Source organism: Sebastes fasciatus, chromosome 22, assembly GCF_043250625.1.
Source record: "Sebastes fasciatus isolate fSebFas1 chromosome 22, fSebFas1.pri, whole genome shotgun sequence".
In the NCBI taxonomy this organism is placed as follows: Eukaryota; Metazoa; Chordata; class Actinopteri; order Perciformes; family Sebastidae; genus Sebastes; species Sebastes fasciatus.
This window is the reverse complement of record NC_133816.1, coordinates 21067082-21079670: the sequence shown is the minus strand read 5'-3', so window position 1 is coordinate 21079670 and position 12589 is coordinate 21067082. Positions and strand designations below refer to the sequence as shown.

The following is a 12589-nucleotide window of genomic DNA, read 5'->3' as shown; positions in this document are numbered from 1 at the left end:
ACTTGGTGACATCACCACGTTACGGAAGAAAAGGCGGGACTTCAAGCAAGGCGTTTCAGGCAGTTCAGGACCAGTATGTAGGCATCTAATGGTGTGGTTGCAGATTGCAACCAACTGAGTACCCCTCTGCTCACTCCTCCTTTTCCAAGACGGCGGTAACGTGAGCCGCTGGGTGCAAAACGTAGTAACCACGGTTAGAAGGTACCACGGTTTTGCACTCTGCGGCTCACGTTACCGCGGTTTCACAAGCATGTTAAGGTTCTTTATTTGGTGTATGTTTATTCCAGCAAAGCAGTCATTGGCAATGAAAATCTTTGGTTCTCAGGTTCCTTCAACAAAGCTCATAAAATATGTATATATATATATATAATATATATAAAAGGGGAAATCACACAAGTAAATGCAAAAGCAAAAGGATAATTTAGGCGTAACATAGCGCAGTTAAAATAGAGGGTTTAAACATAAACACATAAGGGATAATGTACAGCGAGCCGGTCATCGTTGTGAAAGAAAACCCGACAACAACGACCCGCTAGCTGTACATTATCTCGCTTATTACACGGCTACTTACTGAAGAAATCAATAATTTGACACAAAAAACGGTCCGCCAGAGTCTGACATCAGAACTGAGGCCATAGCAACGGTCTGTTATACATAGCAACTGTCTGTTATACATAGCAACGGCCTGTTATACATAGCAACGGTCTGTTATACATAGTAACGGTCTGTTATACATAGCAACAATTTGTTATACATAGCAACGGTCTGTTATACATAGCAACGGTCTGTTATACATAGCAACGGTCTGTTATACATAGCAACGGTCTGTTATAAAGAAATAACAGACCGCAGAACGCCATGATTGACCAATCAGAATCGACTATTCAGCAACGCCGTGCAATAAAAGTAAATAAAAAATAGTAATGTAAATTTGTAATTTAGTTGAAGACATTATTTCAGATGGGAACATTGAATGAAAACAGGATGTAGTATATCGTAGCATGATGAGAAGTAATATATGTACACAGAGGTGTAACAGTTTTGTAAAACAGTATGTAGTATGTGTATGTAAAGGTAAATAAATGATATGAATATTACATTCAATTTCTGCTAATAGATCCTCTGAAATGTTACACACTGGTCCTTTAAGAACAGGCAACTTCATTTGCATGTATATATTTACATTAACAGGTGCATGCAAAAGCACATATACAGTATATTCATGCATGTACATAGATAGTTAAGAATGGACTTGTTATATTAGTTAGTGCTATAATGGTGACACTTTTACAACGACAAGCATTTCTCAAACTTAGTGGGTGGTCGAAAGGTAATAAAGGATATAAGCAAAAATAAATGATCAAATGTTTATGTTACAGCATCCGAGTGATGACAGAAAATGACAGAAGGAATGTGTGGTCACATATGGAAATGTGTTCACAATTAGACGCATGTCATTCCATCCTTAAACCAAAATAAATGAGTCTTTGAATCCTGTTAAGCTGTAATATTTAATGTTTCCTATTATTTAACTTTTCAGTCCAACAAGTTCACCTCGTTTTACAACATTAACTACTTTAACTTAGTCTTTACAACTGCCTCGTCAAACTTTGTGTGCATAAAGAGATGTCTGTTATGCACTAATTATGCTTCATTTTCCCCCTCCGAGCTTCTTGACTGTGTGTCTTAAGACAGAGAGCGGTTGTGTGGTTGGGAGGGTGAGGTTGGATTCTTGGTCTCTGTCGGGTCTTGTTGGAGGAATCCTGCAGACGCCCTTCAGCCTGAGGATACACCGAGACGGAGTCAGTTAACAACCACATAACGGTCTTGGGAGTTAACTGACACTGATTGTGTTAAAGAGGCACCGAAACTCACTTTGTCAGTCACAACATGCATCTTCTGAATCATCAGCATATTGTTAAAGCTATATTTCAACACTTAAAGTGTCTTTGAGTTTTTAGAAAAGCGCTTTATAAATAAAATGTATTATTATTATTATTATTACTTAACCCTCTGAGACCCACAATAGACCTGTTTTTGTCTTTTTTTAAGGGGTACATGGGGTCTTTAGGGGGAGATAGCAGGTTAACAGTAGATGTCACATAGAAGTGGTGTACATCATCTGAAAGCTGGGAACATGAAGATTAATTTGAGCACTGTGTCAAGTTTAGAACTACGGTGGCCTTCAGGTAGCGTAAAAACTCAAAAGTTAATATAAAAATATAATATAAAATAAATATTTAATATGTTATATTATATAATGTTATATAATATTAGTAATATAATATATTATATATAATACTATAAAATATAAAATATTGTATATTATGTAATGTTATATAATATTAGTAATATTAGTAAGTAAAATATCTGAATACTTATATTTCTATACTATTACTATTACTATACTATTTCTATACTTGTTTATATTTATTTATATATTTTATTTATAGTTTATTTAATTTATCGATTTATTTTTCTATACTATTTTTTAAACTTTAGTTTTGCTACTTTTACTCTAGTAAAATATAAGTAATATGTATTATATAATAATAAAATATATATAATAGTAAGATAATATATATTATATAATACTATAAAATATAAAATATGATATATTATGTAATGTTTTATAATATGAGTAATATAATATATTATATATAATACTATAAAATATAAAATATGATATATTATGTAATATTTTATAATATTAGTAATATATATTATATATAATACTATAAAATATTGAATATGATATATTATGTAATGTTTTATAAAATTAGTAATATTAGTAAGTAAAATATCTAAATACATCTATTTCCATACTATTCTTAAATATTTTTTACACTGTAGTTTTGCTATTTTTACTCTAGTAAAAAGTCTTAATACTTAATAATAATAATAATAATAATAATAACAACAATATTAGTAGAGCACTTTTCAAGCCCAAAGCACAAACTAAATTCACATCAAAGACAGCAGAATACAATGAAAAATAAATAATGAAATAAATAAATTAAAAAAATTCTTCCACCACTGATTAATTTACTTTTATTAATACATATATTAGTCTTTTTATTATAATATCAGCCTCTAGATGTCACTGTTTGTATTACTGCATCTCGCCCCGCCTACTTCCGGTGACGTCACGATGTAAACACGGAAGTGCGCTGTGTCTTTGAACACAGGTGGCGCCAGTTAGCTGCTGCTGCTAAAACTCTCAAGTTAAAGGTGATTTAAGACGCACAGACACGATTTACCTCACTTATTATCTGCTCAATCTCTCTATAAGTGTTGCTTACTACTTCTAAATATGGTAACTTGTCGGTGAAAACCTTAAAAGTGCCAGATAATCAGGGTTCGCTAACATTAGCTTATGTTAACTAGCTAAGTGTTAACTGTGTCATTCCTCTCCTGTCAGGTCCAGAAGGGATGCCAGCTTCGGAACCGGTTCCACGGGTCCGGTTGGGTCGGAAACGAGCCCTGCCCTCCTGCCCGAACCCGCTGTTCCTCCAGTGGCTCACTGAGCTCCGAGACGAGGCCAAAGAGAAGAAACTGAAGATCCAGTACACCTACCAGAAGGTAAACATCAGCACCTGTTCACCTGTTTACAGGTGTGTTGATCACAGTACACCTACCAGAAGGTAAACATCAGCACCTGTTCACCTGTTTACAGGTGTGTTCATCACAGTACACCTACCAGAAGGTAAACATCAGCACCTGTTCACCTGTTTACAGGTGTGTTGATCACAGTACACCTACCAGAAGGTAAACATCAGCATCTGTTCACCTGTTTACAGGTGTGTTCATCACAGTACACCTACCAGAAGGTAAACATCAGCACCTGTTCACCTGTTTACAGGTGTGTTCATCACAGTACACCTACCAGAAGGTAAACATCAGCACCTGTTCACCTGTTTACAGGTGTGTTGATCACAGTACACCTACCAGAAGGTAAACATCAGCACCTGTTCACCTGTTTACAGGTGTGTTGATCACAGTACACCTACCAGAAGGTAAACATCAGCACCTGTTTACCTGTTTACAGGTGTGTTGATCACACTGCAGGTTACAGGTGTGTGTGTTTTGTGCAGGTAACTGTTATGCAGTGGAGGAAGCAGTATTCCTATATTTTACTTAAGTAAAAGTAGTAATACCACAGTATTAACATCAAGATATACTTAATGTACCAAAAATAAAAGTACACATTTATGCAGAATGGTTCATTTTCATAATAAAATATTATGATTTATGTATATATATATATATGTGTGTGTGTATATATATATATATATATATAAAAATATTTGTATTCCTTTTTTCAAACATAGCATAACAAACATAACAGATCATAACACCGGTGCCATAATACAAAAAATGATATCTTACATTTAACATTTAATATGTACATACATATAGACACACATACACATCGCTTCTCACTCCCACACAGAAACATGTCCAGCCTTCCTCCCACCCGAGAGTTAGAGTTACAGAACAAGTTCAATTACAGAAAAATAAAAATGAAAATATTTTTTTAAATAATTTAATTAATTATTTAAAATTAAAGGTCATAAGTACTACAATAATATAATTCACGGTAGTAAGATAGAAACCATACAAAAATAATTAATTAATTACTTAATTGTAAAAAAAAAAAAAAAACAGCACATACAAAATAATAATTAGTAATTGATTACTAAATAAATAGTTTTTGAAGATTTCTACATGACTGGTTACATAACATTTTGAAACGTTGAATATTTTCCAGAATAAAGACGTATAGACAGATAAAAGATGACAGATTTTATGTTGTATGCACACACTAATTTCACATTTTGTTGAATTTGTTTTTGCGGACATCAGACATCACCAATGTGTTCTTACAGTCCAGTTAACAGTCATTATATTTAACGATTCACCAGCGTTTTTTATACTGAATATAAGATGAAAATCAGTGGAAAGAAACAGATCTACATTTATGTGTGTGTTTTTGTCTCCCTGCAGGCCATCAGCTCCTTGAATAAGTACCCATTACCGCTCGAAAACGCCAAAGAAGCAAAGATCCTGCAGAACTTTGGAGACGGCATCTGTAAAATACTGGATGACAAACTGCAACGGTACCGTAGAGACAACGGTGAGAAACGGATGGATGGATGGATTAAAGTTTGCATTAATCGACTATTTCAAGGAGTTGTGTTTCTGTAAAACACCAGACAGAAAAGTAAAAGGACGTTACAGAGAGCCTGAATATATATATATATATATATATATATAATCTCGAAGTTATCAGTTTTCATAGCTAATAACACCAGATCCTCTGTCTTCACCTTTTCCCTCTTTACCTCTTCTGCAGGTTCAGACGCTCCTATTCACTCTCTCCCTGAAGGAGCGCCGCCTCCTGGCAGACCGGACAACAACAGCCTGGCTCCCTCCAGAAAGGTAAGCAGGGTTAAATAGGGAGTGTTTGTGTTTGTCTCATCGAGTAAAGACACAATGAAGTAAACGTCTGTGAAACCTCTGAGGAAGTAGACTCTGCCCACGGCTCTGCAATATTGACAGAGTCAAATCAAACAATATTAGTCGACCAAATACCTGAGAATTACTCAAACGTGCAATAAAGCAAACTCGTAGAGGAGCAGGAGTATTCTGAGTTTAGATAAGAAGCCTTTATTAGCTGCATGGATTGTTCATGACAATTAAAAAGAACAACCGGTTTCAACCTTGACAGGACTTCATCAAATAAGGAGACAAAATCTGGCCTGAGTGTTAATGCTGTTACAGACTGCATACACACACAAAAATTATACGATGATCAAATCAAATCAAGTTTATTGTCATTATAATTTCATATTACTGACTTTTTGAATACACTGTTTTATTAAGTCTTATGTTCAACATTTTATTTTGGCCTATGTTTTTATTCTGTATTGTTTTTATCTTGATGTTTGCACTATTTTAACTTATGTAAAGCACTTTGTAACTATGTTTGGAAAAGTGCTATACAAATAAACTTTATTTATTTATATATATTTTTACCACAGATCTCTGAGTGAGTGTTTTTCTGGGATCAAGGTGCAACATAGATAACACTATATACAAGAACAGCCCGCACACCTAAGATGTGTAGAGAGCAAGGTAAAATCAAGCAGGCAGAAGCATTTGCTGTTCATTTTATTCAGCTAACACGATGCACCCTTTAAGAAAAACACACATTTTAAACTTTATCTTACAATATTGTTGTAGCAGAACAACATCTTGTCAAATATTGTCTCCTATTCCGCAGCTCTAAATCTGTACCCACAATAAAAGAGGGCACTTTCTTACAATACTTTGTTCATTTATTTACTGTTGATGGTGATGGTATTATTAAAATAATCCTCTACGACTGCTGCTACTAATCAAACAGTAAATATGCGAAATATTAAATATTTTATGAACAGTAAATTCTGCATCACTCCGTTTTATTTCATTTATCAATAAGAGGAAAGTAAAATGATAAGTTTTTATCTTTTTTTTCATTTGTTGATGTGTGTGTGATCCATCTTTCCTTGTAGAAGAATGCAGCAGGGGATCAAGGGAAAGACAAAGGAGATGGAGGAGGAAGAGGAGGAGGGAGGAAGAAGAAGAGGGAGTACGTACCCCAGAAGAGGTCTGGGGGTCATGCTGTACTGCTCACACTTTACAGACAGTCGCAGGTACACCTTTCTCCAGCACACTTCCAAGTGTTGCATTGTGGCCTCAGTAATCATCATCATCATCATCATCTCTCTCTCTGTAGATCCCGGGCAGCAAAGGTTACATGTTTAAGATGGAGCTCCAAACAGAAGCTCAGCATCTCTGCGATAAATCTTTCACTGTCGTAAGTGAAATATCGTTTATAACACAACATATCCCAAGCCACCTTTCTCCTTTTACTCATGTCAACCCCTGGTATTGATCTTCTTGTGCAGTAGGTTTATTTCAAAATTGAGTCATATTTTATGTGTTTGTAGCCGGATCTAGGCAGTAAGTACACGGCCTGGTCGTCAGTGAGCACTCTGATTCAGAAGAACTTCGTGATAAAGACCCACAACCCTGCAAGGTACACAGGAAGCACACACACAACTATTACTACAGCCGTTATATATTTATTCTACAGTTAACTCTGCACTCCACCTACTTCAAACTGTGTTCACTCTCCTTCCTCGCTCAGGTATTCTCTGACAGAAGATGGTCTGGCTTTGGCGGAGCGACTGGAGTCGGTAGAACCAGGGACTAAAGACGGCCCGGAGGGGGACAGAGAGGAGGCTCGAAGTGAGACAGAGGTGGACGAGGAGGGAGAGGACGGTGGTCCCGAGCTTGTGGACCTTACTGCTAGTGATGACGACGAAGAAGAGAAGGAAGAAGACAGAATACAGTGAGTGTGCTTAAACCTTTTCCACTCCACCCGTCTTTTTCATGGGCCATCAAGGAGTGGAAATAATTGAAGTCTGCTTGGGACAAAAGGAATCATCTTCTCTCCACAGCACTACAGAGAGGCCGACCTGCGTTGCCGAGCCAAGGAGTGAAGTTGATGTGATGAGTTTTTCAGGAAAACCCCAGAATGCACAGCCAACAAGCAGAAAGCCAAACGCAGGATGTCTTCTACCTGGAGCCTACGAGATTATACTCTGTGTTGACTTCATTGAGACAACCGGGTAAGTGATCCGTCTGGATATATCCGTGTGAATCAAAGGTATACATGTGTATTTCATGACGTGTTGATCTGTCTGAGCAGCGGCAGCAGCCACCGCAAGCAGGAGCTGGTCAAAGAGCTTCAGAGAAACGGAGTCAACTTCGACGTCAGGAAGCTAAACGTCGGAGACTTCCTGTGGGTCGCTCGAGAAAAGGTTGCACCTGTTCCAGGTAACACACGCGCACACAAGACAATCACAATCACCCGTGTGATCGGCACGTATGCATCACCTAATCTTATTCCTGTTACTCTCTCTCTCTCTCTCTCTCCAGGTCAGCTGCGTGCCCCTGAAGGCAGGGAGCTCGTCCTCGATTACATCATCGAGAGGAAGAGGATGGACGACCTGTGTGGCAGCATCATCGATGGACGCTTCAGGGAACAGAAGGTCGGTTGGTGATGTGCTGCAAATTCTAATTTATTATATAATAATTTAGCAATTATTTACTTCATCAAATTACCACCACAATACTAGAGCCCCTCATGACGGCTTCAAATTGCTTGTTTTGTAGCCAAAATCATCATATTTGAGAAGTTTTAACCAGAAATTGTTTGGCATTTGCGCATGGAAGGTCAAAGATTGGTCCTGTTATGTCTTGTCTTACTGGGTACAGCCACGATTTCACTTTTTCTCTTCCTCCCTTCCTTCCCTGAATCAGTTTCGGCTGAAGAGGTGTGGTCTTCGTAGGCCGTGCTATCTCGTAGAGGAGTGTGGGTCGGCGGCCTCCCACCTGAGTTTACCTGAAACGACCCTGCAGCAGGCCATCGTCAACACACAGGTGGGACAACACACACTCCTACACTTGCATGTCCGTTTTACTAACATACATGTTGGCAAATAACTTGCAGCACATAAATGTGTTATAGATTATATTTTCATGTATATTTCAACATAGTATTTCCTTTGTTGTATTTATGTTTTTATGTATAATTAGTATTTGTTATATTGCAGTTTAAAGTTCAAAATTGAATGTCATTTGTATTGTTACTGTGATTTTTGATTTTTAGTAAAAACTCGCTTATACATAATTTTATCACAACTTTTTGATAGCAAAGTTGTGGAAATATATGGAGGATGATACCTGCCAAAATGAAAAATAAATGAATGAATAAATAAATGACTCAATTAATAAATAGTCATTAAATGTAGCAAAAATAATATTGAAAATAAATGTAGCCATTAAAAAATTGATAAACAAACATTGATATTTCCGTTTTAATTTGCTTATTTCTTTTTTTATGCTTTTTAATTTGTTAAAATTTCCCTTTTATTAATTTATGTATTTTTATACATTTTTCAATTTATTTATACATTTTTTTATTTTTTATTTTTTGCATTTATTTTATATTTATTTCTAGATGTATGTTTTTATTTATTGGTTATAGTTTGCCGATGTGATTTGGTGTGTGTACTGTATATACGTTTTTGTCATTTATGTGTGTTTGTGTGTTAGGTAGTTGATGGCTTCTTTGTGAAGAGAGTCCAGGATGTGAGGGAGTCGGCGGCCTACCTCACCGTCATGACACGATACCTGATTAAACTGTATCAGGTAAAAAACACACAACTCCCCTACCCTGTCTGCGGCTCTCAGACCTAGATAAGTTCCTAAATAGGTTAAATTGTGCATTTGTTGGGGAAGGATTAATCCACATCTGGTACGTGGACACGGCGCTATTTAGGAGGAAACTCATTGCGAAAATGGAACACGGCAAGGCGGATAATTCGCACCGGACCCGGACTCGGTGTGCATAGAATTTACATGCAGATTTTCCGCATTCCTGCACCGCATTTTTCTCATCACACTGGTGAGAAACGTCTTTTAATATTGGACGGGAGGCGACTCCAGAGCCTTGGAGCAGCAACAGAGTGAGGCAAGAGTCAGGGACTGAGAGGAGTTGTTGTGAGGATGACCTGAGGGGCCTGAGAGCAGAATATGGAGTCAGCAGGTTAGTAATTTAAGACTTTAAAAACAAATAGTAACATTTTTCAAATCAATTCTGTTCAATTCTCCAGAACAGGAGTGATGTGTTGTCTCTTCTTTGTTCCAGTTTAAAGTCTAGCAGCCTGTGACATATGCTTTACATCAGAGCTGCAACGATTAATCGTCAACTATTAAATTAATCGCCAACAATTTTAATTATTGGTTTGAGTCGTTTTTAAGAGGAAACAAAGTGTAAATTCTCTGATTCAAGCTTCTTAAATGTGAATATTTTCTGGTTTCTTTCCTCCTCTATGACAGTAAACTGAATATCTTTGAGTTGTGGACAAAACAAGATATTTGAGGACGTCATCTTGGGCTTTGATCGACATTTTGTAGACCAAACGACAATCGACAGATTCATCAACAATGAAAACTATCATTAGTTGCAGCCCTACTTCACACTTTAATCTTTATTTCAGAACTGTACGTTGATCTGTCGCTCCAGAGAGCTGGAGGGTGATGGAGGTAGTGATGAAGAGGAGGAGAGCGGGACCCCCTCCTGCTCTCTCATTTCTTTTGCAGAGTTCAACTATGGTGCCATCAAAAACAAGGTGTGTGTCCTGTTATTTATACAAATAAAGAATTACACTGTCGGTCCTTAAGTTATTTATTTTTCTTTAAATGCGGTGTCACATTTTGTGTTTGTGAATACATCAATCCCTGTTTCCTCTTCTAGTGTCAGACAGTGAAGGAAGTGTTTGCCAGACAGTTGATGCAGGTCAGCGGTTTGTCTGGAGACAAGGCAGCTGCTATACTGGAGCAATACAGCACTCCTCACAGGTAACTCAACAGACAGTTCACTCACTCACCCGACAGGTATTCCTACCCTTTATCTCCCTTTTTTCCCCCTTGTGATGCACTCACCATTTCACGCAGCGGCAACAAAGCTTTATAAACCTTTTTACAGCCGAGGAAGACTGGAGGCTAACACTAACAGTGGGCTTAAGTTACACATCTAAAATGTCATATTGTCGTGTTGTTGGGTGCCAAAATATAGATATCGCATACATCTGAGATCTAGCGAGCTACAATATCGGCGAAGCGTTTCAGAGATGGAGAGACAATAACGAGCACTATGGTCCCAAGCTACTGTAGGAGATTGAGTATTATTATTTTTAATCTTTCTGCCTCTCTCTTTCTCTCTCATCTCAGTCTCCTTACAGCCTATGATCGGTGTGCAGGTGAAGCACAGAAAGAGAAACTCCTCTCTTCCATCCGATATGGGAAGCTCAAAAGGTTTGTATTGTATTTATTACAAAAAAGGAACATTGTCAGATGTCAGCGTGATATGTTAACTTAACTTAAAATATTTTGTGCAACTGTAAATGAAAAGTGAAAAACAAAATATGCTAAAAAAAGATAAAACAATTCACAAGAGCTCCTTAATGACATCACCAGGAGTAGTTCCAGTTAGTTAATGCTTTATTTTCTGTGTTTGTTTTTCAGGAACCTGGGTCCAGCTCTGAGCAGAACGGTTTATCAGCTGTACTGTACTCAAGGAGCTCTGTCATAGATACACACTCACCTCTCAACACTACTTCAGTCATTCACACATCTACCGTCTCAAAGACGAAACTCAAACTTACCTCGTAATGTGAAAACATTTAGTATTTCATTTTCACTTCCTGCTTAACTTGAATGTAATTAACTTGAAGACATGTTTCTGTAAATATAAAGATGCTATATTTTTTCATTAATGTAATGTAATGCTCCATGTATGAAGAATTTCACAAATGTATCCTCGTACTGCATCAATAAAGTTTATTGTAAGAAAGGTGACACATGAGATTTCTGCAGACGTGTAAGCATCCGTATATACTGTATGTTACTGTTACTGGGTCGAGGTAAATGAACATGGAACTTAGCATAAATGAAAGATTTAATTTCCGCTGAACAATGAATATCCCTTTGGAATGATGCAGCTGCAACCCAAAACATCCAGCAAACAACATCTGGACATCACACTGTGCACAGACTGATGCTAATAAAGTGAAGCAGAGTAAAGTTGGAGAGGTTTGTAGCAGACACATGTTAACGGGGAGTCTTCAAATTGTCCATTTGGGTACCGTCTGTACCATTTGACATGTTCTCAGGTGACTCTAAAACTCATTTAATTTCATCTACATGTCACTATAGGTATTAATTCCTTCTAAATACAACTGTTTTGGGACTTTATTTTGAAAAACCAATCAATCAACCAGACCTCGATTCATGTTCCCATTAAAAGAAAATCATAACCTGTTGGTCTGTGTGGACAGGTCTGCCTGTATGAAAGGCCAAAGCCTGGAGGTGTAGTATCACGTTTCATCCATTAGATGGAGACTTGGACTCGTATTTTTACATGTAAGGATGAGGATGCTGTAGGAGTGCAATGTGCAAATGCTCCTACATGCCATGCAGAGAATACAGACACTAGAAAAAGATCCAGAGATGTTGGAGTAGCTATTATCAGCGTTGATATAGCCTTGAACACTTCTATTGTTGGAATCTATTGACATACTTGGCAACAACATTTCCAATCCCACACAGGTTCATGATGACACTTAAACGTTAAATAATGTGCAGGCCATTAGAGAAGGAGGTAAAGGTGTTCCAGACACTGAAAATAAACTAAAGGTTATGTTTGTGACCCCAACTTTTAAAGCTCATCTGAAGCCGGAGGTCGGCCCCAGTTGGGCTCATTTTGCTGCATGTTCTGAGTGGGGCGTGTTGTGCTTAGAGCATGGGAGAAAAGACCTATACGAAAATGTATGGTGATACGTTATTTTCATGTGTAAAAACAGCTGTATCTCAACTCCTGTATGACAAAATCACAAGAGCAGAAGTAGAACAGATTCTGTTCTCACTTCATGCACGTTAATTGAAGAGGACTCAGAAACAGTACGGTCAAACA

General features: G+C 37.3%; 1 protein-coding gene across 1 annotated transcript; it reads left to right on the top strand.

Moving 5' to 3' along the window:
* The first annotated feature begins 3115 nt into the window (after positions 1-3115).
* Positions 3116-11472, top strand: mus81 (MUS81 structure-specific endonuclease subunit). Its single transcript, XM_074623905.1, has 17 exons — positions 3116-3231; positions 3422-3582; positions 5008-5137; positions 5357-5442; positions 6558-6698; positions 6782-6862; positions 6996-7084; positions 7196-7399; positions 7509-7679; positions 7760-7887; positions 7990-8102; positions 8374-8493; positions 9169-9264; positions 10116-10247; positions 10373-10476; positions 10849-10932; positions 11143-11472. Exons 2-17 carry the CDS (start codon positions 3433-3435, stop codon positions 11207-11209), a joined length of 1896 nt encoding a protein of 631 aa, XP_074480006.1. The 5' UTR covers positions 3116-3231; positions 3422-3432; the 3' UTR covers positions 11210-11472.
* The last annotated feature ends 1117 nt before the right edge of the window (positions 11473-12589 follow it).

Bases quoted from the DNA above. Each gene is read 5' to 3' on its own strand.
- mus81 (XM_074623905.1), top strand. From the start codon at position 3,433: ATGCCAGCTTCGGAACCGGTTCCACGGGTCCGGTTGGGTCGGAAACGA. The intron at 5,443-6,557 runs GTAAGCAGGGTT...CTTTCCTTGTAG, and splicing joins GCCTGGCTCCCTCCAGAAAG to AAGAATGCAGCAGGGGATCA. The intron at 7,085-7,195 runs GTACACAGGAAG...TTCCTCGCTCAG, and splicing joins AAGACCCACAACCCTGCAAG to GTATTCTCTGACAGAAGATG.